Source organism: Cryptomeria japonica, chromosome 10 (assembly GCF_030272615.1).
Source record: "Cryptomeria japonica chromosome 10, Sugi_1.0, whole genome shotgun sequence".
In the NCBI taxonomy this organism is placed as follows: Eukaryota; Viridiplantae; Streptophyta; class Pinopsida; order Cupressales; family Cupressaceae; genus Cryptomeria; species Cryptomeria japonica.
This window is the reverse complement of record NC_081414.1, coordinates 251,532,429-251,558,328: the sequence shown is the minus strand read 5'-3', so window position 1 is coordinate 251,558,328 and position 25,900 is coordinate 251,532,429. Positions and strand designations below refer to the sequence as shown.

The 25,900-nt window shown below is 38.6% G+C and overlaps 1 protein-coding gene across 3 annotated transcripts in view; it reads right to left on the bottom strand.

The window, feature by feature from the left end:
- The window catches only part of LOC131059850 (vacuolar protein sorting-associated protein 22 homolog 1), a 63,650-nt gene that overhangs the window by 33,257 nt on the left and 4,493 nt on the right, over nt 1–25,900 (bottom strand). For all 3 annotated transcript variants that reach the window (XM_057992897.2, XM_057992896.2, XM_057992898.2), the window contains 5 exons: nt 2,201–2,260; nt 1,947–2,057; nt 1,359–1,494; nt 851–1,005; nt 317–424 (listed from right to left, as the gene is read on the bottom strand). In XM_057992897.2, coding sequence (XP_057848880.1) covers nt 317–424; nt 851–1,005; nt 1,359–1,494; nt 1,947–2,057; nt 2,201–2,251 — 561 coding nt within the window. In that variant the 5' untranslated portion in view covers nt 2,252–2,260. The remainder of the gene's footprint in view (nt 1–316; nt 425–850; nt 1,006–1,358; nt 1,495–1,946; nt 2,058–2,200; nt 2,261–25,900) is intronic.

The window sequence follows — 25,900 nt, the reverse complement described above, 5'->3', positions numbered from 1 at the left end:
TTTCTTCCTCTGTAAATGATGCCTCTTTTCCTGAATCTTTCTGCCTCTTAAATGGCATAAGAAATGAATATTTGGAAGCTATGGGAACTTGATAATGCAAGCCATATGATATAGTGTATAATGAAAGACCCAGCAATATAAAAAAGAAAGACTTTGCCTTCAAGAATCTAGAATCATTCTGTTAACAGCAAATATGCAATCAAATGCAACTATACCATCAATAACTAAAGCATATTATCATAAAGAATAAAGAAGGACAAATTAATGAAATGCACCTGATGGTTCAGTCCTATGTCTTCAATACTGTCAAACATACCTGAGCCATTTCAAAAATTTCATTATGGTCCTTATTTAATTCTGTAGGAACAGATCGAACAAGCTTTTTCTTCCCAATAGAAAAGACTTCGAATCCACTCCCTAGTGCCTGCAAACTCCATTTAAGTTGGATTAGACACGCATAAATTTTCACTACAAGTTATGATGATAATCTGTAGAAGCAAAACATGAAAAATGTGAACACTCCCCACAGTTCCTAATATGTTTCCAAGAAACAAATTGCATGGTAGATAAAAGAACCAAAAGAAAAACAACTGACACCAAAAGAGAACTTGTTAATAACACACACACACACACATATATATATATATCCAAGAGAAAAATTGCATGGTAGATAAAAGAACCAAAAGAAAAGCAACTGACACCAAAAGAGAATTTGTTAACAACACATATAAGAAAAATACTAGGCATTATCAGACAATTTGCTGCATGGAATCATAACTATAAGACTTGCAAAACTACATCTAATACTTTTAAAGAATGAATCAGACCAAATGCAAATGTAAGGCCATACCTTGAGCTTACTAATAGCACGCAAACAATCATCTTCTGATATAGCTTCACGGGATGATCTCCGTCTTTTTGAAAGGAGAGCTTGCAGCTCCTGTAGCTCAATCAAACCTCCATTGTGTGGTCTTGTTGCCAAACAAATATCAACAATCTGGACCCCTATCCCACTGATGCATATTAGAAATCTCAAAAACAACTCCTAGACCCGAATAAAGGATATATCTATTACTAAATATTAATATAAGATGCCTCAAATGTTGCTCAAGAACAGCAATCCAAAGCTCAAAGCAATATGGTAATGGATTCCTACAGAAGGGAGCTTTCTACATATTGTACAACGGTAACCTGAGAAATATTTCAATTGGTTCTTTATATATACATATACTGCATTAAAGATCAAAATGATTGTTTACATGGTCATTTTCATCATTTTTCTTTGAAGCATTAATTTTAGTTTAATGACTCTAATCTATGCATATGGTTAGCATTGAAAGAGTCAAAGAGAAAGATACCAAGTTCATAATAGAAGTCACCAATGCCTAGCAGTTCAGCCCAAAATCCCTTGTTTGATGCAAGTGGATCCACACCAACCTTGGCACACATCTCATGGAACTGTGACCTAAAAGCGGGATTCTTCTTAATATCATTCTGTAATCAACCAAAAAAGCAATGAAATTCCAGCTGCAATTATTTCTTCTTAAGTGAAATTCCAAGCGAATAATAAAATCATGTCAAGGTGACACCAAAGACAAATCATATCAATTCTATAAGCTAATCCTCTTACCTGCCTTTGTATGGCCCATGACCAACAAAGTAAACAATTCCCCAGTATCTAATCATAAAACTATCTTAGACTACCATGATAAGCATTCTAGAAAATAACTGCTTTCATAGTCATGGTATTTGACCATTACAACAATTTATTATTTGATGAGTTTTTTGGATCGTTCTCAGAATTTCGGCAGTGTTGTAATGATCATGAAACAACTTGCTCAGATTGGGCAAACAACAGAACACTGCAAAATAAAGCATCTCCATCTACAGCCAAACTCCTGGTCTATGTTAAAAAAAAGAATAGACAATGAAAACAATCTGCATACCTTGTGTTTACGCGCAAAATCTTCAAGCTGTGTCCTGAAGGTAGAAAGTTGCTCCTTCAAAAGATCTGTTCGTATTTTAGCTACATTATCTCCAAGTAACTTGTATTGATCCTGTAAATTAAAGTATTATGAATAATTAGAGATCAGGAATCAATACTGTTGCAAAAATCAATTCTATTTGGACTAATCTTCAAAACAAAGTATATGGCCTTTATACATGACATGTAAACAGATCCAAAACAGAAAAGACATACACGAGCTGCAGCAGTTTTTTGAAGCCCTGATATTCCTGGTCGACGCTTCATATTTGATCCCTGACTCAACAATTCAAGGTAGATTCAATAAACTTGGGTGCTTTCCAAAACAAACAAAAATAAAATGCATCCACAGATGAAAATTATCTGATATGAGACTGTAATTGTAAACTTCGAGTCAAGAGTTAATGTATACATGCAACTTCTCAACAGCATTCTCAAAAAGATTTTTCTAACCAAAAATTCACAGGTTATGGTCCAAAACGTCAATCAACAACTTACACAGATTTTTTCCACATGCTCTTTTCAAAATTTATGGGCTGTGAAAGCCTCAGATCTGTAATTTTCTACCCAATTAGAAGATCCAAAACTCAGACATCAAATATATGAAATACCAAAAAATAATGCTTAAAGGATACATCCACTCAAGTTAGTTAAATATTGGGGGTTAGGACTCGGTTGCAGCAGGAAAACACTACCCAAATAATGGTAGAAGCTCAATATTTTTCAAAAATCCAAACCATGCAGTATCCAGTACTGCTGGTAAACTGATCTTTTTGGCACATGTGGGAATAGTATCAGATCCATATATGCAACACGCAATTCCCATAGCCATACCGAGTATGGCAATATGCGTGCCCAGGGAGGGGGGTGGACATATCCAGCAACAATGATTTCAGGAATGTTAGGCAACCCATCAATGATGTCCTCCAAGTAGGATATGCCAGAAACTCAAGCTTCACTGATGCTGCTGCTACAAAGTACATCACCAAAGGCCTTACCACATACCTTGTATCTAATGACAGGGAGCTGACTGAACCACTGAATCACTTCTGATAGAATCTAGATCCTTTAGTAACTCCCATTATACTCTACCTCATCCCCATTATTGTAAACACTAGCTCTATTTCTCCACCTGCCCCCAGGACTCAAAGTTTGAGATTCAAGGGTTACATCACTGCCAAAGCTTGTTGTAACTGTAACTGTTGAATTAAAAGTTCTCTTGGCAAGCATTTGGGTTCAAGGTTTGCTTCAGTTAAACACCAGTTGAAGGGAATAAATGAGAGTTGAGGAGGAGAAGAAGAAGTTGAGTCTTTCTCTGATAAAATCATAATTCATTATGTTGATCAATGTGACGTAACTATAGAGTGTTCAGTCAAAAAGCATGAGCATGATAATTGTCAGAGTATTCCCAAATTCCAACACGTGAGCATGATGCTGATAAGAACCTTGAAAGTGAAGGAACTCTATGAACCTCCATTATTAAAGGAGCTCCTCAGTTGCTCATTCAGAAATTTTATATGCATAATATCAATATTAAAAGAAGGATGGAACAGACAAAGCAACTGCCAGAGGGGATGAAACTGCACAATGACCCAATTCCTGACCATTTCAGATATGTAGTTCAAAATGCTCATGGGTGCTGTTTGGAACCCCACCTATAGTCCACTTAAGTCATAGACAAAAAATAGTCTCTTAGGGTCATGTACACAGTTTTCCAACAGCAAAATCAGAAACTCAATTTGAAGAAGCTTAAGCATCCCATGCATACAAAGTCACATGGTTGAAGAAAGAACATCAATTAATGGTATGCGAGCAGTACTTAGTTAATTTTCAGCTTGGTAATTATAAAGATGAGATTTTTTGTGATGTAATGCCCATGGACACTTGTCATAATCATCTAGGTAGACCATAGCAGTTTGATAAAGAAGCTATGTATAATGGAAGACAAAATACACACTATTGTGAAGGACAGAAATAAATTCATTTTGAGCTCATTTAAGGAAAAAGTTAAATAGATAGCAATCCTATTGTATGTTTGAGCATAGAAAAACAATTGTTGAAGACAACAAAAGAAGTTGGGGTTAATCCACATGAAATAGGTAGTGGCAAGGAGAGAAGTGTTGTTAAAGGTAAGCAAAAGATTTTCAAAGGAAATGAACGAATGCTCAAGAGAGGACATTAAATATGCTGATTTGTAGAGCAATATTCAGAAATTTCAAGTTAGAGATTTAGTATTTGCTCATGTCCAGAAGGAGAGATTTATGAAAGGAATTCAACATGAGTTAAAATGGGAAGTACTAGGACCATGTCAAGTCTTGAAGAAATTTGCGGCAGGTGTTTATGAGATAGACCTTCCAAAAGGAGTAAATATTTCACCAATTTTTAAAGTGACAGATTTATATCCTTATTATGAGGGAGAAACAAGTGCAGAAGTAAATGAGTCTTCGGATGTAAAGATGACAAAAATGAAAGCAGATAAGGAATGTGAATTGAAGAAGAAAGGTCAAAAGGATGAAGAGACTCTCTGGATCAAAGGCAAAGATGGGATTTCAATCCCAAGATTCTCCAATGTCTATGGAACATTTCTTCCTACCCAGCAAGTCAGATGCACAAGCATCCAACACCGTTTGAGGCAGATCCTTATTTTAGAATAGGCGGTTATGATTGGCACAATTCATTTCATTAAAATCAGCAATCTCATTAAATTTCCTTACTGTAATTTGAAGTGGTGGAGTGGAGCGATTAGTAGTGGCAGCTATTACAGAATGGCTCCTTCATTTTAGCAGATGCTTTCTTTTTGTAGTCGTGGACTGATGGGAAATTATGGTGGCAGCTCCAGTCCTGCAGCCTAGTGTTTTCTTATTTTCTTCTTTGCAAAATTGGAGATTCTTATGCTAGATAAGGGAGATGAGGCATTTCGAGTAGAAAAGGAAAGAAGGGAAGATTTCTAGAGTTTTTGCAGAAGTCTCAGTGATGAAATAAGAATTCAATTTCTGAAGTTAGTCTAAAAGTTTGTTTCAGTTTTGAAATGATGTTGTAAAATAACAGAAGACTACGCTTACACAGAACTGAAATTTGTCATGTCTAGAGCTGTCAATGTTTTTTTCGATGCTGTTATCTTATATATTTTTTAGGTGTTGAGGATATTGTGAGTTGTTCATATGATTATATTTATCTAATAAAAAAAGAATACGTAAAATTGCTGCTCTTCTTTTCTACCTACTGTCAAACTTTCTGTGATGTCACATTAGGCTGCTTGGATCGTCAGTCCTGTTGTGACCTAATCACACATCACCCCATTCCAAATGGGGACCTGTTGTGACCATTTCACACATCGCCCCATCAAAATGGGGACCCCCCTTTTTTTGCTCAAGTCCTAGTCTCTTAGTCCAATATCCCTCTCGCAAGTGAAATGAGTGAGTTTGTTAGCCTTTAGTAATGGCTAGATCACATGAGAAGTAAAGCCCATCATGAGTTCAACCAAAGAATGGATGAGAGATTGCTAGTAAGGGATGCTTCAAGTGCTCTTCTTCTACAGCGAAATTCACTTCAAGTGCCCCTCTCTCAGAGCGAATTTCACTCCTATTGCCTCAAGTCGAAGGAGAAATCATATTCAAGGTGAGTTTTGAGGTCTTATAGTACATAGAGGCATAAACTAAGGCATAAAGTAATAAGATTCAACTCAAAAGTGCATTTTCAAGCTACTTCAAGTGCTCAAAGTTGAGGGCGAAAAACTTCAAGTGCTCTTGAGGAGCGAAATTCACTTCAAGTGCCCTTAGTTGAGAGAGAAATTGTTCCCAGAATGCAACATGAGCTTAGTTTCAACAAGCTCAAATGAATGGAATGAAGGAGAATGAGCAAGAAAACACTAAGTGTCAAGTTTCAATCCACTTCAGGTGCACCCCTTGTGGAGCGAACTTCATGTGCTCAAGACTTGGAGCGAAATTCCTCCTATGACCTCATGTTGAGCATGCTATGACGTATTGGAGTTGAGAAAGTGAGTGTAAGTGAGCGAAGGAGAGTTAGACTGTTGATTTGAAATTCACTTCAAGTGCATGAGCTTTGGAGCGAACTTCAAGTGCATGAGCTTAGGAGCGAACTTCAAGTGCATGGGTTTTGGAGCGAACTTCAAGTGTATGAGCTCTGGAGCGAACTTCAAGTGCATGAATCATGGAGCGAACTTCACTTCAGGTGCTCCTAATTGAGAGCGAATTTGCCTCATTTGCCCAAGATAAGATACGAAACTGCTTATAGATCATTGCCTTGAGCCGATTTGATGTCTTCGTGTGCTTAGAAAAGAACCATTTTGAGTTTAAGATGATGAAGGGCAAGTTTGAGGGTCACTTCATGTGCTCCTTATTCAGAGCGAACTTCAAGTGCACCCTTGTGGAGCGAACTTCATGTGCTCCTTGTTGAGAGTGAAATACCTTTCATTTGCTCATGAAAAGGGTGGATTATGTTTAAATGCATTTCATTGCCCCCTTAATTAAAACAATCTACATGCTTAACAAAGACTAATCAAATACAAATTTGGCACCAAAAGAAAGAAAAAAATACCAATTTGAATAAAATTGTGTCAAGTCGGCCAGCATGGGAAGACAAATTTAATTTTATTAAAACAAGTCGGCTTGCATAGGGAGAGACACATCTTTTGCTTTAGGCGCCTATATAAGGGTATTCAAACAATCATTCTCAACATCAGATCAAATCAATTCATTCATACAATCAGCGAATTCAAGAGCAGACCATCATTAGCGAATTTCATCAGCAAGGCGAATTTCATTAGCAATATTAGCAATCTCAGTCAGCATCGAAAGTAAACTCAATAATTGGAGGTGCAGGTTCAGTGATCAAGCAAGTCGAATTCCATCATTGAGCAGAGAAATTCACCAAAGAGACAGCGAATTTGCTCAGGAAGGAGACATATTCACAGCGAACTACATCAGTATCACAAAAAATTCATCTTAAAGAGAACTGAATTCACCCTTCACAAGGCGAAATTATTCAGTCACAGCAAACTCCTGGACATTAGCAGTCACCTCGTTGATCAGATTTAAGGTTAAATATCAAAAGGATCAGAGTAAGTATTGTATTTTGATTGATAGGAGGCTAAACGCAGGTCTGGTTAGAAGCAAACAATGATATATTTAGTAAATTAGATCTCCTTAATTCATTAAGAAAGAGCAGATAAGTATAAGAATCAGGCTTATTTAGCATCTAATTTCAAATTCATTTGAATTTAAGATTGATTTAAATCAATATTGTAGGTTATCTACTATCATTCTTAAGGGCAAATAGGATTAACCACATTAATATTTTACATATATTTCACCATATCTCCTAATTTACACATCTCTCATAGGTGAAGAATGGCGGCACCTAAGCCTAGTGGAACTGTGAATCGTCAAGCACTCATCAAAGAAGATTCGAGGAGCGGTACATTAGAAACCAAGATCACATCTCATTGGAGCAGAATAGGAGACACTAATCTTGGGAAATTCAACACCAAGAAATTCCAGAGCCCATCATATACAAGCAAACCTACTGCTACAGCGAAGAAAATGATGGATAGCGGTATTGTAAATGCAGCTGGCTTCCCTCCTGCGGTGCGATGCTATGAGTTAATTGTTGAAACTTGAATGTGCCCAACACTATGATTCTCGCTCAAGAAGAATAGTGGCGAAGGATGGAAGAGTACTTGCCTACCTCTCAGAGACAGCCATTAGTGAAGCATTTCATCTACCTGAGCCTAAAGACATGATCTACGTGAGTATAGACAGAGCTAAGTCAGCCTATGATGATGATCCAGAAGCTTGTTTAAGGATCATTGACAAGTTTTGGTTATCAAAGGGTAGAGGTAGTAAGAGCAGAATGCCCAGCAGATTACATAGAGTGGACTTCAAAGATGAATTCAGTGACTTCATCACTCTACTTCATCGTGTGGTGGGTGCACCCGAGGCTTCATATTTCGAGGACTGGATGTTTTTCTTCATAGAGACAGTCACTCATGGCAAGAATGCAATCAATTGGGCGAGACACATCAGCAACAGTATTGATGTGCAGCTGAGAAGACTAATGTGCACTAGGACATTCTATATGAGTTCCTATGTTATATACTCTCTTGCAAGGAATTATGAATATCCTGGACTGGTGTATAGAGGCGTACTCGGAAGAGGACAAGGAGAAATAAAAGTGCAGGAGTGTTATACACAGCTTCATCATCCGACTAAGCAACACTATAGGAGAGTGAATAATGCATTCACTATGCACATCACGAGGTCGCTTCAAGGTGGAATTTATCAAAGACTCTCTCCAAGAGCACAGGCATTGGTTCAACAATATGGTGCATGGTTTATTCAATTCCCAAAATTCACCTATATCAAAGTTCAAGGATGTCCTTCTCCTCCCTACATGTTGCCACGCTACCCAACAGACAAAATAGTGCTACTGGAGGTGGTAAGACAATTAGTGGCATATGTCAAGGCATATAGGCACAAGCACGGAACCAGTATCTCTTTTTCCTATTTCACTTGGAGACTCTATTGAAGTGTGTCATTCCCTTCAAGCAGCTGAGAATGCCGAAGAGTTAGCCCTCTATTCACTCAAGCCATTCACTTCTAGGGAGTACTTTGATCCATATGATAATGTAAAAGGAATTATGGGAAAGAAGTATGAACACCAGTGGCAGTTAGAAGATTATTGGATGAATGTTCAAGATGATGTAGAAGTGAAGAAAAAGATGTATTCCAGGCTACCTCTTGAGTTTATGAGGAAGTGCAAGTTGTTTAGCGTTGCTGATCAAGCACAGGATAGCGGCAAATATCTCCAATCCCCCTATGCCAAAGAAAGCAAGGAGATCTAGATCAATTGGGTTGACATGGAGGTCGTAGATTTGAAGGAGTTGATGAAACAAGTCTTGGAATACACTCGCGTATGGATAGACATCCAGCATCAAAAATTGAAAGAGTAGAATATAACAATGACATTCGACTCAGAAGCAAGGAAAAACAATGAAGATGATGCAAGCGCAAATAGAAACGCTTCCCAATCATCTCACTCAAGAGGTTCGAAGAGAAAAGATAATCGTGGAGAAAAGGAGTCATCAAGAAAGAAGCACAAATCAAATTTCAGTCATCCTTCTAGTACTTCCTCCAGGCATGAAGAGTTGAATCAGGATGAAAGGCATGAAGAACAAAGGATAGATAAAGAATTGAGTCAAGGAGTAGATGAGTCAATGGAATCTACAGTCCAAAATGATAAAGGCAAATAAAAATTATCACAAGAACAAAAGGATCACACTCCTCACATTCAAGAGATTGAGGAAATGAAGAAGAAGAGGGTGATGAGACCACTTCCCCACCTAGAGGTGAACAGATTATTGAAGAAACACAAGTTGAAGAAGGGAGATCATCTATTCCTAAATGGCTTAAGGAAAGGCTTGTCAGGGAAGTGATAGCAGTTGATGAAGAACCAATATATGACTTAGATAGCCTTCTAAGTCGGACTCAAGAGGTTACCGAAAAGAAGAAAGCCACGAAAATGTCTAAGGTGATCAGAGATGATTCAAGTTCTCGGAAGTTACAAATAGCTACTCCAATGGTTGACAAGTATGAAGATGAAACCACAGCAAATGAATATGATATGGAGACCATTGATTTAGGTCCACTCACCTCCGAGCAAGCCATAGGTGATGCCAATGATTCATTAATGACAGTTAATGATATGCTTAGAATGGAAGTAAAGAAGAATAAAAGGTTAGAGAAAGAGATAAGTGCGTGGAGAAACTACTTCCAGCAATTCAAAGAACCATTGAGACAGCATGATCCAGCAATTACACCACCACCTTTGCTTCCTTCGGAATCAGTTGATCATATGGAGAAGATGAGAAATTCAGCACAACTGATGGACACATGGATAGAAGACTCTTATATCAAAGTTAGCAAGTTGAAAGGTACAATGAAGACACTTGATACAGTCATAAAAGTCCTTGGAAGGACTCATGTCCTCATAGAAGCTTTTGAAGCATTTGCTCATACCAAACACGTTATCATCCCAGTCTTGCAAGTAATAAGGAAAACACCTAGGGAAGTCTTAACAAGAGAGCAAATAAGAAGAGAAGGATATACGCCCAACTTCCTACATTGGAATAGTCTACTTCGCACAAAGAAGATTGTTTTTGAAGATATTGGAAACAAATGCAGTCAGGTTCAAGACGATATGCATCTTATTCATGATAAGATAGTGGAAGGAGCACAGATCATCTTGGAGAGGAAGATCGATCCTGGATAATTATAGAAGCCAAAGAATTGGAGGAAAGAATAAAAGTTATCTTTCATGCAACTCATGGAATGATCACCAAAAAGCAATTGGATGATATGCTTGCACTCGTAGTATTAGCTAGCAAGACACAAGAGCTTGAACTAGGATGGGAGAATGCTATTGTCAAAGCTTTTGAGGAAGTCATGCACATGGAAGAACAGTTGAAGACTCTACCAAAAGTCCCGATGACTGAGATAGAGGGCATGACGACCAGATTCATTAAATATGCCAAAAGGGAAAGGGAGAAAGGAAACAAAATTCTAGAAGATATTTGTTATGATCCTATTTGGCAACTCATTTTCTCATTGGAGGATGCTTCCTCGATTTCTATGTCAGCTCATATTATTTTGTCATTGGTTGATTTCATGATATCAAACCCTCTAGCTAGGGTTTTGTTTGTATCAAACCCTAATTAGGGTTTAGGTGGCAGAATCTTGGCCCTTCATTGTATTTGAAAGTGCTATATAAACTCCACTGATTTCATTTTGTAATTATTAGACATTAGACAATAGACATTAGCTATAAGAGACAGATAGAGTTCAAGAGAGATACGAGGACTTGAAAGATTGTTGTTATTTTGCTATTGGATTAATAAAACATTGAAGTTATGGTGTTTCTATCCAATCCTTGAAGCTTCTTGCATGGTTTTCATCCTCTCAAGTCAATCTTTGATATTAATTTAAATATTTAGATTGAATGATGGAATGTTGTACTTGATTTATTGCGAAACTCATAATCCATACCACTAGCCTCTTGCTGATTGTAAGTGCGCCTTGTGTGGTCAACTGAAATTATTGGAAGTGTTTAAGTTCAATTGTTGCTTAATCATGGATATGCATTCAAGTGATGGTGTCCATGCTTAGTAGCGATTTGAAAATCTTCAAATGTCCTTAGAAGATTGCACTAGTTTTAGTGGAGTTGTTTTTGTATGGCAATACTAAGACTAGTAGAGTTTCACCTAAATCATCCTTCATCCATCCATTCCTAAGAATAGCTTAGTACCTCTCAACCCTCATCTTTTGCACTGTTTTTGATAAACATTTAGTAGTGATAGGAATAAACTTCATTGCATATCATCCATAAAGCATTTCATAAAGTATTCTCATACGTAAGGCCCCTTGATGAAAGAGCAATTACAATGACCATTGAGCTTATCCACACGTCATGACCCGACATTTATAAACCTTGGAGTTGTCTCAAGTGATCCTTAAGCTCATCTTCAGCATTTGAGTAGCTTTGTTCAAGAGAGGATAAGATACTTTTCGGTATTTCATTGTGTTCGCATGTGCATGAAAAACACATCAACAGGACCCCCTACTTTTTAGGTCCTCTTGGTCTTTTGGTTTTTCGTTCGTTGGGTCTTTCCGCAGCAGTATCTTCAGTCTCCTCAATTTAAAGGTGTTTTGGGGTGAATTTGACCAAGTTTGCAAGCCATTTGAGCAAATTTGGCTAAGCTTGGGACTCATTTTGCCTATTTTGGGGTTTTGCACTTCAGACTTAGATTTGGGCACTTTTCTTTAGGGTTTTGGAAAAACTAAACATTGCGTTGGAATCAAAGCCCTCCAAGGAACCCGCCAATGAAATTTGAGCGAATTTTAAGCAACTTTCAATTTTTGAAGAGTTCCTATTTTTTAGGGATTTCACTGCCTCCATGATTGTCTTTATTTTGTCATAAACCAGACCTACTATTTTTAGCAGTTTCTATTTTTAGCAAGTGTTATCTTGTCCTGATTTACCCTAATTTTGACGTTTTGAAGTACTTACTATTTTTAGTAAGTCCATTTTTGGCAGGTTCTTCACAGGTAGAGGTCTCAACGCTGAAGATTGAACATTCCTAAATACTTGTCTAAATCCGAAAAGTTTGAAAAAGCAAGCTACTGATCAAAAAGTGGCTTAGTGTCGAATTCATTCTAGAAGTGGAAAGGCATTGAAAATCTTCCTAAGGCACGAAAATCCACTTCAATTCCAAATGTGGCATCCCAAGTCTGGAAAAGGGCAAAATTGGCTAAGTCTGGCAAAATCCAAGTGAATCTTTACCTTGACAGTGATTGGCTTCCAAAAGTGAGTGAGCGCTAGAATGGGGTCATGGAGGATTTTTCCTCCACCCCCAAAATTCCATGCCTAAGTGGTTTTAGCGCTCATGTCAAGGATTGGGCGCTAGATTGGGGTCATGGAGAAATTTTCCTCCAGGACCAATTTTCCTCCTTCATGTCCTTTCAGCACCCAAGCATCAAGGAGAGCGCTAGAACTAGGTAGTGGAGGAATTTTCTCCACATCACATTTTCCTGAAGCATGTGATTAGCACCCAAGGCCAAGGCAGAGCATTAGAAAGGGGGTGTCTAGGAATTCCATCCTCAAGCAAGAATTCCTCCACATGGTAATTTTCACGCCCAAACATGTTGTGGAGCGACAGAAGTAGGAAGGGAAGGAATTTTCCTTCCAAAGAAGAAATCCTCCATAACATCAAAATTCCGCCCAAGGATAAATTGAAAGTTGAATTCCAGGGCAAGGTGGAATTGGCACCCAAGGAGAAGAATGGAAAATCCCCTCAGGAAAAAGGTCAAAATATCTCCTTCATGCATGAAAATTCGCCCTAAAGTTGTAGAAATTTCAAGGCAATGACAAAATTGGCCAGGGAGAGAATTTTCTCTCTCCTAGACCCCAAAACTCAAATTTGAAAAAATTCCTAAAAAATAAGAGATGTTGAAAATTGATCAAAAATATCCCCTCCAAACAAGAAAAATTCAAAAAACGCAAAGAAATTCTTCTATGATAAAATTTTCTCTCTCCAAATCCGAATGATCATGATTTCTTTCCAAGCAGATAAATTGTCAAAATTCTAAGTGGAAAGGGAAATCTTCCAAAGATATCATCTTAAATTCGAAATGGCAAGATTGGCGAGTTGGCAACATGCAAAGGAATATTCCAAATTTATGACGCATGACTTAAGGAATAATGGAAATTTTCCATTTTGAACTCAATGATCATGATGGGACCCGTTTGCATGGCGAGCTATTAAGGAAAGTATGACACATTCTTAATGCAACTGCTAAGATTAGTCTCTCACCAACTTAGCAACATAATGGAGGAATTCTATATAAACCAGGAAACACAATTCACTTCTCACGTGCAAGTTTGGGAGAAAGTAGAGGTTGGAGAGAAGTGACAAAGAGTCAAAGGCAAAGAATTCCACTTCTTTTCAAGAAATTCTTGATCACGAAGGTTTTGTTTTATTCCTAATTGGGAATTTACCGGCTGGAATTTCTTCTCCACTATCTTATTTAATTCCTTATACAGATTTTTTAATGTTAATTTACTTTGTTTTGTAGGAATGGCAGAATCCAGCAAGGCCACAACTACTTCCCGGTAGGCACAATTTAAGAACAAGGCAAAGGGATTCCTTCCAGGGTCCAAAATTTTTACTAAGTGGAGAGAAATCAGCGACACCAATCTGGGAACTTTCCAACTGGGTGCTTTCCGACTCAGGAAGTTTGGAACAACTAGACATGCTCCATTGCCCACCGCTGCCAAAATCGTTAAAAGTGGAATTGTCTTGACAACCGGTTTCCCTCCAGCCGTTCAATGTCCAGGGATTGATTTTAGAATGTGCAAAACATTATAATCCAGAAATAAGGGCAATTCTGACATCTGATGGAAAGCTTCTTGCCAACTTGACTACGGAGGCTATCGGGGAAACCTTTGGAATTCCATCCTATTGTTCCATGACTTACAAGACTAAGGGTAGAGCGACAACAATATATGATGCGGGTCCTAATAGATGAGTTGAGAAGATCAACATAACCTAGATGCAGAAGCCAAGACCTCATATTTCCAAAATGCCTAAACAAATGACTAGTCTTGACTTCAAGCAAGAGTACGCGGATCTAGTGATGATGTTGAATAGGATTATGGGGTGCCAGCATGCTTTTACTTTCAAAACCCGGATGTTCTTCTTCGTTGGTGAAGTCATGAATGCTAATGAGATAGTGAATTGGGCAAGATTGATCAGCCATTATGTGCATGAACAGTTAAAAAATCTGAAGGAGATGTGTTCCCAATCTTTCTACATGAGCTCATATGTGATTTACTCATTGGCTAGGATGGGAAGCTTCAACGGCTTACCAAGAAAAGGTTCCATGGGATGTGGGCCAGCACAGCTGAAGGTCCACGAGTGTTATCCCCAATTGCACCTGTATAGCACTGATTCTTTCAAAATAGTGAATGACACTTTCACAATGTATTTAACCAGGTTATTGCAAGGTGAACTCCACACAAGAGTGACACCAGAGGCTAGAGCATTGATACGGAAATTAGAGCAGTGTACATTCAGTTTCCGAAGTTCACATATATCCAGACTCGGGAATTTCCCTTCCAGCCGCATAAGCTACCTAGGTACCCGTCAAACAAACTGATGCTGCTAGAACTCACCAGGCAATTGAAGGCCTATGACCAAATTCAGAAAAAAGAAGCTGCCTATCGAATTCCCTATTGTCCTTGGCGACTACGTGGAAGTGTTCCCAAACTTGGCAGCAGCAAAAAAATCCATTAACAACCTGGCATTCTATCATTTGACATTCCACACGACCAGATCATACTTTGATCCATATAACAAAATTAGGATGGTCGCTAGAATAAAGTTCAGACACAAATTTCACCTAGAGGATTTTTGGGCCAACGCAAAGGATGATCTTGAAGTTGGGAAGCATATGCATTCTAGATTACCCCTTGACTTAATCAAGATGGCTGAAATTATTCAAGTGCCAGACTGGGTAAAGAAAGATCAAGACATGGTTCAACATGAATTTGAAAAGTTGAAGGATAACCCTATCCAGGTTCTAGACTAGTCATAACAAGAAGTTGATGATTTAGAAGTTTTGGCTAGGCCAGTTATGAAATTCACTCGAGACTAGGTGGATCGGCACATTAGGGCACTGAAGGATGGAAATGTTTGCCTAACTTACCAATTGATGGGAATTTGGACTCCCATAGTGATGCCACTGAAGAATCATCACAAGCCCATACGGAAGAAAGGTAAATCCAATAGGAAGGCGCCAAGCAGGGGAATGTTCCAATGAAATCGTGAACAAGGACGAGGAAGGAAGTTCAACCAGGTGTTCAGCAAAACGCCCAACCAGATGTTCAACTAGAAATCCAACCAGAAGTTCAGTCAGAAGAGCCTCAGCTAGAAAAGGCGAGGGGAAGAAGAGGCACATTCACCAGCCAGTTCCTCTAGTGTGCAGGAAGTAGAAATGTTTGCACAAGAAGTTCCAAGAGGTCGGCTTCAAGACAATTTTCCAAATAATGTTCAAACGCAGGATATGCTTATAGCATGAGAGCTTCTCACAGGCCAATTCAGCCAAAAATGCAAAGAAAGGAACGCACCCTTAATCCAAAAGAGCGGCGTCAGGATAGTTTCATTGAAACACTTCTTGGGGACATGGAGGAAGTTTCACAGGAGCATGTACACATGTAGGCTCGGGATCAGTCAACAGTTGTGTTGTGACCTTTTCACACATCGCCCCATTGCTAACGAGGACCCCCTCTTTTCCGGCTTTCTACGTTGTTAGGTTAGGGTTTTGGCTGATTAGTGGACAATTTTGTGTTTCCCGTGCCCGAGTCTCGGAGTTTTGATCATGCCTAGTGCTGTTTAGGGTTTTTGAAGTTATAGGATCAAGTTGCAAACGTTGATATTTTAATGATCCTAAGTTTTTGTCCAAGTGTGACCTCTTGAGCATTAACGTGTTTTTAAACACGCGCATCAATGATTTTAAAGTGCCAAGGTATTCCAAGACCTTTTGGAGTTGTTTTCTCGCTCCTAAGGTATTATTTAAGTTGGTTTTGCACTTTATTCCAATATTTTCCTAGCGTTTCGCTCATTTTTTTGGAAAAATTGCCTAAGTCCAGTCTAAATTTGAAGTTTCTAAGTGATTTTGAATGATTAAATTGTCAAATTCCTAAGGGGAATCCATTTTCCAAGGGTTAGAGGGTCAAATTCCATGCTAGAGGTGCTTTTCCCCTCACATTCCAGACTACCCAACCCATTCCCCCACTCAAAATCCACACTACACATGGGTTTCCCCTGAAATCCATACTGGCTACTATTTTCCCCCACTGTTTATCCATACCTGGGTCGTTTTTCTCCAGGTGTCGGGATTCATCCAGACTACCATCGATTTTCCACCAGGAGTGAGGACTGGAGTGCGGACTAAAATGCGGACAACGATAAGGATGATTCCATGCCTGTGTCGATTTTCCACCAAGATTTTTGTGACAACTAAGTGAGGATTTTTGTCCGGATTTTCATCCGGACAGAGGTCGATTTTCCACTGGGAGTATTTTGAAGAGTTTTGAGTCCGTATTTTCATCCAGACAAAGATCGATTTTCCACCAGGGAGTATTTTTCCAAGTAAAGTGAGTTTGGAGTGTGGATTTTCAATCCAGACTGCCATCGATTTTCCCCTAGGGAGTTTTGTGTGCATTTTTTATGAATTTGAGCATGGATTTTTATCCAAGCAAGCCATCGATTTTCCCTTATGGGGAATTTTTGACAATTTTAATGATTTTTATAGGGATTTTTCAATCCCAACCCAAGTCGATTTTCCCTTGGAGGCATAATGTGGATTTAAATTGCAATATTTTAATAAGTAAGCCCCATTTTTAATTGCTTTTAAAAGATTATTAATGATTATTTAAATTTTAAAAGCAAAATTAAATAACTTGCAATAAACATTTAATATTTTAACCTTCTAAAAGCAAGTTAGGTTTTTACCAAGCAAGTATTTAAGCAAGTGTTTTATCCCACATTGCTTGTGTGGTGAAAGTAAGAGGTAAAAGCAAGTATAAGAGAGGAGCCTTAGCATTGTTTTATTATTAAATCTACCAAGTGTCTCCATGAAAGACGATTTTTCTCCAAGATTGGGCGAATTTTAGCAAGACGTTGAAGTGAAGTGTTGGGTTGAGGATTCTTTCCTCCTCCATTTTTTCCAGCTTGCTGATCTATTCCTCTTTGCTGCCATTAAAGACCAGTCCCAGATTTTCGATTTTCGCTAAGTTTGGCAATTTTTCCAAATTTGGTGATTTTTGATGAAATGTGGCAATTTTGTGTTTGGAGACTTGGGCGATATTTTCCTCCATTTTTTGCTTGTTGTTCCAGACCTCCATTGTTGCAGATCCGGGCTGCCATTGACAACATTTTCAGAATTTCAGTTTGGCGCCATAGTTAGGAAAATTTCGATTTGCTTGGAGAAGTGATTTGGTGCCACATTTTGGTGATTTTCATGCATTCTTGGTGGCTGCCATCATTTCCAGCTCGCTGAATCGCTTCAGATCTGAGGTTTGCTTCAGATTTGACCTCCATTAATGGCTGCCATTAATTTTCAAACTTCAGTTTTTTTTGCCCAGCCAATTCCAACTTAGACAATTTGCATTTGGAGGTATTTTGTGGAGTTTTCTGTGCATTTTCAGAACCATCTTATCGTTGTTGCAGATCTAAAAACTCCATTGTTAGGCAGTTGTCTTCAGAAATTTTCATTTCCAGCCACCTAACCATTTTGGCGATTTTGCTAGAAGCTGAGTGCTTAAGCCATTTTCCATCATTTTCAGGGATTTTTAACTACTTTGCAAGGTGCTAGTTGTCTTCAGAATTGTTGACCTCCATTGTTGACTGCAGAAGGTGTCTTCAGACATTCATTGTGTGAAAACACAACCCTTTACACCTTTCCTTAGTCATCGTTAATCTGGTATACTCCTTTGCATTTTAGCTTGCATATTTTCTAAGAATAAGGAGGTATCAATGAATTTTATAAAAGGTTTCCATGCCTTAGTGTTGTGACACTTTGAACTTAATTGTCAAAATTTACCAAGTGTATGGATTATTTTCCTGACTCCATGCTCTAATTAGCGAAATATTTAGAAAGTCGGGAATTTTATTAAGAGCATTATTTATTTTCCTAAGTCTAACTTCGAGCTTCGTACAGATGCGATGTCAAAGTCTGGATATAAGGAAAGGAAAGAACTATTGAAGATGCTGGAGACTGGATTTTATCCAGAGCTCAAGATTTCATCGAGATGGAAGGAGATCACTGATACAAACATGCATTTCTTAGACTTCAACCAGATGCAGTGTCAGATGTTCGAAGTCGGAGATCAAGTTCCTTCCCCAGCATATGTGAATATTATGAAGAGTGGTATTTTCCATGCCGCTGGGTTTCCACAGTCCATACAGTGCAATGAGCTTATCCTAGAGTGTGCACGATGTTACGATCCGCTCACAAGAATGATCAAGACTCCTAAGGGCGTTGTCATTGCCTACCTTGTTGAGGATGCTATTGCAAAGGTGTTCGGAATTTCACGCGGAACGGATGAAGGATGTGACCAAGGATGAATATACAGAAAGATACACAAAGAAGATGGGTGTATGCAAGAATTTGATTAACAAAGAGTGGATGATTGAGCCTAGGTCTCATCATTCCAAGGCTCCCAAGACACTCATGTGCATAGATTTCAAGGAGGAATATAGTGATTTGATATTCCTACTCAACAGAGTGATGGGGATGCCACAGGGAGCAATATTCGATGGATGGATGTTCTACTTCATCCAGGATTGTCTTTAGAGGAACATTAGTAAATTGGTCCAAGATTATAAGTGACAACCTAGATTTTCAGATGAGGAATGTAGAGTGGTCCAAGTCATTCGCCATGACTTCTTACCCGCTATACCTACTTGCACGGTTTGTTTCATAGAGAGGATTAATATGCAAAGGTGAAGTCGGGAATGGGCAAGGACAATTCAGGAGTCATGAATGCTACCCCCAGCTGAGCATGTATAGAATTGAAGACTATAAGAGAGTGAAAGATTCATTCACTATGTACACACAGATGCTGCAAGGTGGAATCCACAGAAGATTGTCCAAGGAGGCAACAGAGTTAATAGAAAAATATGGATCGTGGTATATACAGTTTCCCACTTTCACATACGTCAGGATTCATGGGTTTCAATTTGAACCCTACAGACTTCCTAGGTATCCAACTGACAGAATGATATTGATGATATTGTTGGAAGTGGTGAGGCAGCTTCTAGAGTTCGAAGTTATTTAGAGAGAGAAGCACATGACAGACATGACATTCCCTATTTCAGTTGGGAAGACATCAAAAGTTTGTCAGTCCGCCATAGTCGCCAACACTGCTAGTGAGGAGCTTGCATTCTATTGATTTGCTACATACAAGAAAAGAGAAAGATGTGATCCAAACAAGAAGGTCAGAAGGATCAGGGGAGAAAAGTTCATTCACAAAGTTGACAGAAGATTATTGGGCTAACCTAATGGACGAGAAAGCAGTGAAGAGAAGAATGTGGTCCAGAATGTCAGTGGATTTTATGAGGAAGTGTGGACTTTTCCTCATTCCTGATCAGGTATTAGATGATAGAGATCATACACATCCACAGTATGAGAGTGAAATGAAGAAGGCAATCTTATTGCCTAATTGGTCAGAGTCAGAAGAAATTGACCTGAATATATTGATGAGAGAGGTCTTGAATTTCTCCCGCACACGGATAGATATACAGATGAATAAGTTAGTTGATATGGGTGTCCCCTTCACTTATGAAAGGATGAAGCCGGAAGAGTCTACTTCCGAGGATGATCAGAGGACTATCAGTGATGTCAGGATTCATGCAGACGAAGAGAGTCAAGCTCCCAAGAGAAGGAAGAACACACCAGGAGAAGTCAAGGCCAGAGGGAAGAAGAAACAGAAGATTATCATTCCTCCACTTATCATTCCTTCACCCCCTCCTAGTGTCTCATCAATCGAAGTGATTGAAGTAACAAAACAGAACAAGGAGACTCAGCAATGCTCCAACACAGTAATACTACCAGGGAATACTCGGGAATTCCATGCCACAGTGACATCTGCACCTCCGAATGAGAATGATGATCAGTCGGGATCCCCTACTGTCCTTTTGGAAGTTAGTTTGGGAAATGAGGTATATGATTGGATCAGGAATAATCTTGATGATAATGAGGATGTTATCTCGGCATTGAGAGGACTTGATCGAGAAATATGTCTCGATGATGGTATGGAGATGGCCGCTATTCCTGAATGGCTGATGAGAAGTATGGAGAAAAGTAAACAAATGATAGAGGTACAGCCTATTGATGATATTAATGACTACCTAGCTAGGAGTGCTAAGGAGAAGGAGCCCAAGAAAGCGGAGATTTTGTCGCACATAGCTAGAGATGAGACAGGAATGCGGATTGCGCAGATTGTTGTCCCTATTGCAGGCGTGACAGCGGACATTGCTACTCCTATGGATTTCCAGATCACTTCAGTTGCCCTTAGTCGTACATCCAGAAAGCAAGAATTTCAGGAGGTTGGTGAAAACCTCAAGGCAATCGATGCAAGGTTAGGCAGAGAGATTGCAGAGAAAGAAAGATACAGAGAAGAGAATATCAGACTTAGAGAGTATATTGCAAGGACAAGGCGTGGAGATCCCACCCTTATTTCCCTATTGCAGTTGACCATGGAATGCATTCACACTGTGAGGCAGCAAGAGATACACTCTCAGAGGTGGAAAAATGGATTGATAGCGCAAGAAACCAAGCAGATAATTTCCTTACTCAGTTTGTCCATGCATATGATAGGACAACAGGGCTCGTATTCAGAATCCAGTATTTGGAGGGAGTTTGAAAAGAATTTCGGCCTATCCAAGACAAGACTATTCCACGCCTCCAGGCTTTGAAAAGGATTCCTAATTCCACCTTGGTCAACGAGAACATTGTGCACAGTGGAGACAGATACGATTTCCATGGTTGGTATTGTTCACTAGCCGTGAAGAAATCAACTTATGAGAGCGCCTAGTCGAGTTGTATGGAAATGGAGGGATTGATTTAGGACATTCAGATGAAGATCCTTGCCTCGATTGAGGAATTATTGGGTGTTGATGTTAGTGATGCTAGTAGTTTACACTTAGCCAAATTAAGAGAAAAGATGAAATTTATGTATTTTTGCCAGTTGGACTCTTTGAAGAAGAGTCAGATAGATGACTTGGTCTCTTTGTTGATTCATGTTCATAGTTCGCAGAAGCTCATGCCAGAATGGGAGAACACTTTGGATGCTTGCTTGGATTCATTGGACGTGATTGATTTACAGTAGGATACCTTGCCTAGCATTTCCATGGAGTTAGATTCAGTATTGGCTAGATTCTTGGAGTATGCTAGGAGAGAGAGAGATGCAAGGAGGAATCTTCTAGAAGATTCCCTATTTGATGACTAGGTATCTTTTCATTGGGCCATATGTTGGTGGCACCATTTTTGATGTAACCCTAACTAGGGCAATTCTAGGGTTTTGTTGGCATGATCTCGGCCATTGATCTTAGATCAATCTTGGCCATCCATTTTGTAAAAGACTCTATATATGCCTCTTTGTCTCTCATTTGTAAGGGAGAGTTTTTGTAGAATTGTTGGTATATGATGCAGCTATTTGAATCATAATCAATGTTCAATTGTTGGTGATTTTGCTCTTCAAGTGTTGTATTTGCATTCATGGTTCTCAATTCCTCCAAGTTAGATTAGAATTAAGATTAGAATTTATTTTCATGTATGTTAGATTGAGTGGAAGATTTGTTGAATTCATTTGTCTAGAATCCTTAATCCATACCACTAGCCTCTTGCCGCTGGTAAGTGCGTCTTGTGTGGTCAACTGGAATTTAAGTAAGCTTAACTTCAACTATTACGTGTCCCTTGACAAGCATCAACTTGGATGGTGTCAACGTTTGATGGTGATAGCCTGAAAATCTTTAAGTATACCTTAGACGATTGCACTAAGCTTGTGTCAATACCTGATTGTGAGACCTTGTCTAGTTTGATTCCACTAAATTTATTCATCATTTCCTACATTCCTAGGCTTAGAATAGATTTCCTGAACCCTATTCCTTTTGCCCATTTTTTAGTAAGAAGTAAATCCAGAGCCATATTGATAAATCCTAAGTTGTCAGCACACCTATTCCGCATCATTCATGATAATCCAAGCATCTACGTAAGTCCCCAAGTGAAACACAGCAATTCAAATGGACCATTGAGTTACCCACTCGTCAAGACCTGACATGTAGAAACCTTGGAATCATTTTAGTTGATCTCATTCTTAGCATCTGAGGTGATTTTGTTCAAGAGAGGGTAAATTACCTTGGTATTTTATTCTGAAATGTTTTGTGCATAAAAAACACATCAACAAGCTACTCAAGATTGGCTAAAAGATAGATTGAGGAGAGAGCTAGAAGAGGAAGTGGATCCAACACATGAGTTGGAAGAACTTTTGAGAAAAATGGACAAACCAACTCAAAAGAAGGTCGCCTAGAAGTTTTCCGAAATCACAAGGGTAGCTGAGCCTGCGGTGGACAAGTGTAGAAATGAGATCACGCCAGATGAATATGTAATCAAAGAAGTTGATCTAGGGCGTGCTTCCACGGCACAAGTGATGGAAGAATTTGAGGGATCTTCCTTGGCCATGAAGGAGAAACTAAAAAAGATGAAAGAGAAAAGCAAAAGGATGAAGAGGGAAAATCAAGTATTGTGTGAATATGTGGGGAGTTTCAAACATCCACTCAAAGAGGAAGACTCGTACTTCGTCCTTCCCTCCTCTCTTCCTAAGGAATCCATTGATGGCACTGAAGAAGTTAGGAAGAGAGCTCCGTGTGTAATGTCCCCTTTCGAGATTTACCATATTTTATTCCTAAGACAACAATTCTAACTTAGTTGAGAGTTGTAATATATTGATAAGTATAATTTTATCATTATAACATTTAACTGAAAAATTCTAAGAATAACTTGGAAGATAGAACTTATCTTGGTGTATATGCAGTTAGAATTATACTAATCTGAATATATATATATACAGATATGTGTGTGTGTGTGTGTGTGTGACGCTTTTGATGTGGTCTGGTCCTGTAAAGATCTTACGGGATTTTTTGGTTTGCTTGTCTGATATGATATCCTTTATAGTGGCGATGATCAATGATGGCCTAATCCAAAATGTACCATTGTCCTTTCAAATGTATTGCTTAACACTCATGGGAGGATTATATCACTATTCTGATTGAATCTTTTATGTTGAAGTGATCTGGTTATCTGACCAAAAGTGGATTCCTTAAGGTGTCATTTCTGAGTTATAGTACGTGTATTTGTGCGTCAAGCCAATGGGTCTGCTCCTTAACTCGATTGCTCCATAACCAATATCAAATAAAAGAAAATACCTCCCTTTATATATGTGGGGAACAAATCTAATATCAATAGCCATGTCCTTTCAATGGGACGGTTTATCCTTGGGAGTCATGTCCTTCACTCTTTACAAATCACATCACTTGGAGAGTAAGCCCTTTTAAATAAACAGATTATATTAACCTCGGTATTCGCACTTAGTTGATGCTTTATGTATATCCTTAATGCATCAATCCGAATATTGATTGGTTTTCCATATTAACTATTCATATCAATGGTAACCGCTATCTATATACTTCTAAATTATTTATTATACTCTCTTCATTATCATATGCATTTCTGATCTCTGTTATTAATGATCACATAGACACTGCTTCAGATTGCTAACCAGATCGTTACCTTGCTGTGCATTGCATCTCTCAAGACTCAGACCATGGCCTAGTCAGATTGACTCATAACGAAGTTGGCTGTCTTGAACATATGAATTGTTGTTTAGTCAGCTTGAGTAGTGTACGACCTTAATATGTGTCTTTAACATGAAGCTGCATCATTTGCAAACTAATGAATCGCACCATAATTTCTGTGTGATTTCTGTGTTTTGTCTTCCACCTTATTGTGATTGCTATCAATGTTTAGAAACAGTTCTTCCTTAATCAATTAGTACTAATATGGTGATAACCGTTTTAACCATTTTTAATCGCTATCCTCATGGATCCCCTATTAATCACGATATCTCAGAATGCCACTATCTATCAAAATAGAGATTAATTTCGGTAGTAGCTAACCCCTGTGCACAAGGACTAATTTATTAATTAGTCTCTTGACTCTTAATAGATATTCGATGTCTCTTTGTATATTTCTTTATTTACAAATTGTCTTATTAGCAGCTGATATAGAAGCAATATGTTTGCCTGCCAAGTATGACTACTATCCTTCTTCCACGTAACTCTGATACATGGCTATTACATATTGTTTTGCTGTTCAATCATATTAGTCAATGTTATACAAATCAACTTCCCTTGGTACAACCCGTTGTCTTTCTTTTAATGCATGTATTAATAATTAATGGTTGAAAAAGCAGACAGATCTGACATGCATCAGATCTGGTCTGCCACTAACTATGTGTTTGTTAATAGCTTAATCAATAGGATGTAGCCAAGAGGAATTACCTTCAGGTATGATAGTCTTCACTGTTATGCCAATAAGGTATATATTAATTCTTGTTTGTTTATTATTATTAAGATTTTGTTTAGTTAATCCTATTCATTTATTTGGTTATATATATTGTATATTTTAATTATATTATTATGTATTATTAAATTCTATTTTAAAGCGGCCATCATCATTTTTGGACTGTTTAGATGGGGACATCACACAGTGCTCTAAAGAGTGGGTGGAAGGTGTTTTCACTTCAGCGGGAGGATTCATAAAGAACTTGGCACGCCTTCATTTCAGAAGTCATACAATCCTGAACAAGCTGGAAGTCGCAGATAGCTCATGGGAGGACATGCACATTTACCAAGACTTAACTATTCCATGACTCAGAGAGCTAATGAAGATTCCCAAGCAGACATTGATTGACGGGAAAGTCGTCCACGAGAAAGATTTTTATGATTTCCTGCGGTGGTTTTACGTCGTCTGCACCGAAAAAGAATATTTTGAAAGATTCAGCAAGGAGTCTACTTCCTTGAGAGACTCAATCAAGAAAGTACAAGGGGAAATCCTTAAGGCAGTTGTGGCACTATTTTCCAGAGGGGTGACTGAAGAAGAGTTGATGGTGAACTTCCTTAGGGACAGATTGCATGAATTTTTCTTTGTGGATTCATTTTCCATGGCACACTTGGAAAATGCTTCTTTGTTCTCCAACACCATGCGGAAGACACAGGAGTTGGTGGCGGACTGGGAGAAGCTTTTCTCCAAGAGCGAGAAAGAAATTGCCTTGATGGAATTCAGGATGGAGAACGTGCCAAGTGTCTCCGTAGGAGAATTAGAGGTCGTCATCGCCAAGTTCGTTGCATATGCTATTAATGAGCGAGATAATGGCTGTCCATTCTTGGACAAGAATCTTTTAACATAATGGCGCATGCATGGCTGGAATATTTGACCGAATGGCGGGTGAGTCAATGCATGCTGAAGTAGTGGAGCATCTTTTTGCAGCCGTCGCATTTAGGAGATGATGGGCATTTATGGCATCATGGGTGATTTTGCATGGAGGAATATTTATTGCATTTATGATTGTATTGGGCAAGCTTGATGGATGATAGTGCATTTAATGCACAAGTGGATGCCATTTCGGGCATGCAAGAATTGATTGTTAGTGGGTTTAATGGGCATTTAATGAATATTCCCACCTTGTTTCATCATGTGTGTGGAATCTTTTAGGGCAAAC